This window comes from Poecilia formosa, unplaced genomic scaffold (genome assembly GCF_000485575.1).
Source record: "Poecilia formosa unplaced genomic scaffold, Poecilia_formosa-5.1.2 Scaffold171, whole genome shotgun sequence".
Taxonomy (NCBI): domain Eukaryota; kingdom Metazoa; phylum Chordata; class Actinopteri; order Cyprinodontiformes; family Poeciliidae; genus Poecilia; species Poecilia formosa.
In genome coordinates, this window is record NW_006800110.1 from 485,557 (window position 1) to 491,556 (window position 6,000).

The 6,000-nt window shown below is 41.1% G+C and overlaps 1 protein-coding gene across 1 annotated transcript in view; it reads right to left on the bottom strand.

Moving 5' to 3' along the window:
* The window catches only part of drosha (drosha ribonuclease III), a 123,432-nt gene that overhangs the window by 28,479 nt on the left and 88,953 nt on the right, over positions 1–6,000 (bottom strand). Inside the window, exon 25 of the mRNA XM_007565032.2 lies at positions 5,225–5,382. Coding sequence (XP_007565094.1) covers positions 5,225–5,382 — 158 coding nt within the window. The remainder of the gene's footprint in view (positions 1–5,224; positions 5,383–6,000) is intronic.

Here is a 6,000-nt window from a genome sequence, read left to right on the forward strand (position 1 = left end):
AAAGCAGTTAGCTCCAGTAGATTTTAGCTTTTATAGCTATTAGATTGAGCAACCATTAGCATGAAACTCCCTCGAAAAAGAGATTTAAACTCAAGAGACCTCCTGGTAAAACAATGGTAAATTAAAAAAAAACATAGGTGTCAGCTTGATTAACTGTTGTCTTCAGTACCAATTAGCTTAAATAGCTATAAGTTTGTACATATTTTGGCTAGAGCAGATGTCAGCTAGAGTTGCTGCAGCTTAGTTTGGGAAGCCATATAGTAAGCCTAAATAACAGGAAGTTGTCCTCTTTCACTGAACTGGGAGGCTTAGCCAATTAGTTAATCAAAAGAGAAATTATGATAATCAACTGTCTTAAAGGCTTTGCATATGAAAACAGGCTAATATTCAATTGGTGTTCAATGAGAATCAGCCTGGGAGGGGACAAGAAAATATCTATTTGCCTTAAATGATTTAAAAAAGGTCATATTTTGTAGTTTGTTGCTGACTATCCTGTGTTTTTGTCTTGATTTTGTTAAGTAAAATTGGCCTTGGTGCAGAAATCTGAACTGTTTTCAATGTGGACCAAAACACACATTAAATCTGAAAAATAAGGGTTTCAGATTTCAAAGAAACACGAGTTTGAAATTACATTTTTAAAGCGGTGCTTGCTGTATGAATTTAAATTAGCTTTAAATTGTGAATTTATTTACTTTCTGTTTTTGTACTGCTCTGTTGCTAAGTCCAGAAAGTGTGGTGGTTATGTTTTAATTCAAAGCCAAACACATTGATTTTAAAGTTCTCTCTTGGTCTGATGCGTTTCTTTGGGATTTAAAGCAGAAGTTCATATTTACTGCAGTAGAGGTTGAGCAAACTATTTATAGTTTGGAGAATCATTAAGCTACGGCTAATGAAGCTTTCAGATTCCTAATTGTTGTAATAATACTCACTAAAGCTAAAAGCTACTCAAGCTATAAATTAGCTAGCTGTAACTTATAAGCTAAGTACCAGGCTAGCAGCTATGCAAGCTAATGTCTACTGAAACTGTCAATTACTCAAACTTAGAAGTACTCAAGCTAATGGCTACTTGGACTACACCTTTACAACCTTTTCAGGAAAGTGGTAATTCAAGCTAATGGCTACTCTAGCTTAGACTATCACCACTCAATAAAGTGGCTTATCCAGCTGGCAGCTACTTAAGAAACGTCTACTCTTTCTGAAACTCCGCCTCCAGGAAGTCATGAACATAGTTCCTGTATTAACCCTTTAACAACCTTTCTACTAGCGTTTCACTGAGAAGTAGCTCCTATAAGGTGTTTGCTAATTGCTGCTGGCGAGTTTGAAGGAGCTCAGGGGGGGGAGGAGTTTCGTCCTTGGAGGCGGGGCTACGTCCACCCAGGTGTTTTGCACAGCTGAATGTTGCCATGAACATGATAGGATTTCTCAAACATGCATGAAAAAATCTTAACACTCCAGGTTTGTTTTTGAGGAGGGAAAGCTAAAAAAATAAATAAAAAAAGTCAATTTTATATGACACTGTCCCTTTAAAGAGACAAAACTGCTAAATGTTGGTTCAACAGACTGCTAAATAATAGAGTGTACTTAGTTTTTCCTTAAGATACTGTAAAATGTTCACTCCATCTTTGCTTACTGAATAATTAAACTGGGATCTGTGTTTTTGTCCCTCTGAAACATTTCCAGCTACAATTAAACTGATAAATAACCGACTTTTAAACTTCCTGTTTGATACTAAGTTTACCGCATTAGCACCGCAGGAGGATTAGTCCATTTAAAAAACTGGAGAGGAATTAAAGTCGGATGCAATTTGAATGTTTAAAACCGGAAAAATAAAGAAGTTGATTTTAATTTAAAGACTGTAGAGGAGCTTATGTAAGAGCGGAGGATAAGCTTTAAGTTGGAGCCACTTTTCTTCCCCTTTTACTGCGTCTTTGAGGTCCAGGACGGCGAACCGTTGGGGGAGAGGGACACCGCTTGATGCCCACATTAAAAATAATCAGAGGGCTTCTTAATGAAAAGGCTCCGCCACGGCTCATGAGAGCGTGAAAAGCCGAGGCGGAGAACGAGCGAGACTGGGGAGAAATCATCCCCAGACTTTCAGGGTTGAACGTCGGAAACACCTGATTTCTGAAAACCCAGAGCCGCAGGACGAGAGGGAAGCGAAAAGATGCTGATTTCACTTCCAACAGGAGGTCGAGGTGGGCAGGAAGCAGCGGGGTGACAGCCAGAAAGGAAGTGAATAAGGGAAAAAGATGGAGGACAAAAAAAGGAGGAGATAGAGCGGGTCAGAGAGGAATGTGTGCAGCTGCACAAAAGGAGCCTCCTTTATTCGCTTCAGTGACAATTCTCCAGAAAAGCTGGAGGAAATTGAGGTAAAGTGTGGAGCCGAGGTCTTTATTCACCTTTGAATTTGATCTAAAATGCCTCTAACATCACTTCTGAGCAGGCAGAAATAAGGCCGCCCAATCAAAAAGAAAAGGCCTGTCCATTTTTATTTTTTTTCTTTAAAATCATTTTCCTCGTGGCTCTGAGGGAAATAATGTTCTGGTTCTGTATGGACACTTGTGTCCAATTCAAGTGCAACTACTTTGGGCAATTTGTTGGCTGGGAATTGAGAGTTCTTTAGAAAATGTGCAGCGCATAAATAAACACCCGACTTCATCTGAAGTGCAGTGAAAACGTATTCACTCAGATTTCTATTGTTTTCACTTTTTTGGTCACTTTTTTGACACTATATGGTGTAAAAATAAAATATCATCTTTCATACCAGACAGTTTTAATCTATACTTTTATCTGTTCGCTTTCTTTTCTAAAAACAGAAATGACAGAAAATATTTCCAAAAAGTGGCATTCAGTTAAAAAATCCCTTTTCTGTGCTGTACAAAGGAGTTTTAGGGCCAGGCTAAGGTTATTTCTGTTTAATTACAAGAATGTCATGTTTTCATTTTTGCTGTGCCCATAAATAGCCAGAATGTGGCTGAAAACTAACAAATTTTGAGAAATAATCCCTTAGAAGGAGGAACTGAGTCTGCAGTCGACCTTTTTTTCTTCATTCTTCCAGATATTGCCAAAAATACTTGGTAAAATTGTGTTTTTGCAGCGCTCCACGACTTCTCCTGTGTTTCTTCTTGCATCTTCTTCACCATGTGGGTCAGCTTGTCCTCCAGTCCTCCTCAAAGTGAAAGGCCAAAGGTCGCCCGCCGTCCCATCTCCACATCCTTCCTTATCGTCTGAGTCTCCTTTCCGTTCTCTGACCTCGTTCTGCGCTCCATCTCCACACCGTGACCCACTTCGCCGCGACCTTTGGTCCTCGTGGGCAGCCGTCGCTCGGCTGTATTTGGGTCAACGTGCCTTCGGCTACCAACGAGCTGATGAACATAAATTAAAACGCATCGGCTCTTTCCCCTCTCGTTTTGCTGCAGGACAGGCGATCGGATTCGGCTGAAACAAGTAGAAACCTTCGCCGTCGAGTTGGAAAATATCGCTTTCAACCTTGAGTTGGAAAGTCCTCAAAGTAAAGCTCAGGAGGAGACAAAGCTCTGGACCTCTAATCAACTCGACTGACCCCGACTGGAGAGAGGTTTGACATTTAAGTGATGGATTAGAGCATGCTCAGGAGTGTGTGTGTGTGTGTGTGTGCAGACGATGTGCACTAACACACAGAGAAGTGTCCTTGTGGCCAACCTAAGCAAGCAATTACAGAGCGCAACCTGCCAATAAGATATCAAACACGCGCTGCCAAGCCTAATTTGCTTTAGCTGTCAAACCCACTATTGTGTAGAGTTGGAAAGCTCAGAAGTGAGCCGAGCGTCTATTGCAAATAAGCCTCTCCAAGACTGAATGGAGGAAAAAATAATACAATTCTGGAGGAGAGCCTCATTAGCCGGAAGGCGGGTTAATGAAAATTTTAATTTTTTAAAAATTACATGGTATGAATAAATGAGGACAGCTACACAACAACGACAGATCAATACCTATAGAAAGTTTGCAACTTTTTCCCCTCCGACTATCGAATAAACGTCACGGCGCAGGAAAGGAAAAAAAAAACATTTTCAAAGTCAGGGGCGTTGCAGCACTGCTGCGAGACGCCGCAATTAACAGAGAAAAACAGAGCAGAAACCACATGTGCATGGCCGCTCTCTCCCTCTCTGAGCGCAGCACGCACCGAGGATGTATAGCGAAGCCAGCCTTAATTAAATCTGCATCAAAAAGAATGATTTAAGTAAGACTCCAAGAAATCACTAGGTGGACTGAAGCACGACAGCGAGGGAGAGACACAGAGAGAGGAGTGAGAGATGTGGCTGAAATAAATGAAAGAGAAAACCTTCAGTCCAGGACAATCCAGCGAATCAAAACCGCATTTCCCATGGGGCATTGGGGTTACAGCCTCGCAGTTAGGAGACAGAATACAGATATGGAGGCTTAAAAGTTTCCTGGGTTTTTCTTCTATTGGACGGGATCAGCCCTGCTGCCAGAGAAACACAAAAACATAAAAGGTGTGCCGTCTTTCACCTGACAGGACGTTCAAGATGAGCTGGGAAGCAACTGGTTACATTTACCCAAAGTAACCTAGAAAAAGTTACTTTAAGGGGTACTTTTACTACGCTGTACTTTCACTTGAATAATTTTATTATGATGTATTTCTGCTCTTGAGTAAAATTTCTGAATTTTCTACCCACTGAATGACAAACTTCACCAGACACAGACCTGCAGTTTTGTTTTAATTTTATAGGTTTGTTATTGAAAGAAACTGATTTGGAAATTATTTTGTTACTTATAATATGAATTATTGTCATTTTTGTCCTTAAAATACCAACATTTTCCCTCGACTTCATATTTTGGTCTGTCTGATGATGTAATTATTAGCTTTGATCAAAGTAATTTCTTGGATGTTTTAGTAAAGCTACTCTCCCTTCAGTAGATTTTTGGACAATAAATTCCAATTAATTGTGCTTGAAACCCCTAAAACTGTCTGTATTGTTGGGATTGCTATTTTTACTATTTTCTCCTCTAACTTTTCCAATGAGAATATCAATAAATTAAAAAATACGACTAAATGCAGTGGCTGAGAGCAGCTCAGAGATACAAATCACAGTTTTTAATGTAATTCGTGTCCTAAAGAAGCAAATCACAAACTGTTTTAGGAAACGCTGTCAGACAGAAGGTCAGATGAAACCTTCAGAGGGTCTGAGTTTTACAGGTGAGTAATCGTCTGCAGTTGACTCACAGGGTGAGGTGGTTGAAGCCCACTGTCCTCAAGGTGAACGCTCTGGCCAACAGGCGGACATGCGTGAACAAAACTCCGATCGAATCCTCGAAGCTGGTGAGTTTCTGAAGAACTGGAGACGTTTCAATCAGCTGCCGGTCCGACTGCGGCTCCTGCACCTGGTTGGAGAGACAACAGATTGAGAGGTGAGGCTCAGAGACGAGGAACGAGGTCAAAGGTCCTGAATCTGTACAACCTCCTATAAACCTCCTCTAACTCTTGTTAGTGAAGATCAGCAGGAAAACAAGATAAATCCATCTGAATGCACCAGATTCCAGTTCTGACTTGGTTTATTAATTAAGAAAACAAGATGAGTTAGAACCTCAGGGTCTGAGGTCAAAGGTCATCAACCAGAAAGATGAAGACGACTTTAACTGTCTCTCCTGATCTGAAGTAAAGACAACAGGTCAATCTAGGACCTGTGGAAGGACTACAAACATCACTGGGGTCCAGAAAGGTTCTGGAGAGACAGAGGTGAAACCCGGGTTTAACTTTGGACCCGTTAAACCTTGGACCCGGATGGATGGATGAAAAATAACTGATTAAAGGATGGAAGAGATGGCATGACAGTGGAATCAGACGGATGGATGGATGGATGGAGGGATGGATGGACGGATGGATGGATGGATGGATGGACAGATGGAAGGATGGATGGATGGATGGCTGGATGGACAGATGGAAGGATGGCTGAATGGAGGGATGGATGGACAGATGGAAGGATGGCTGAATGGAGGGAT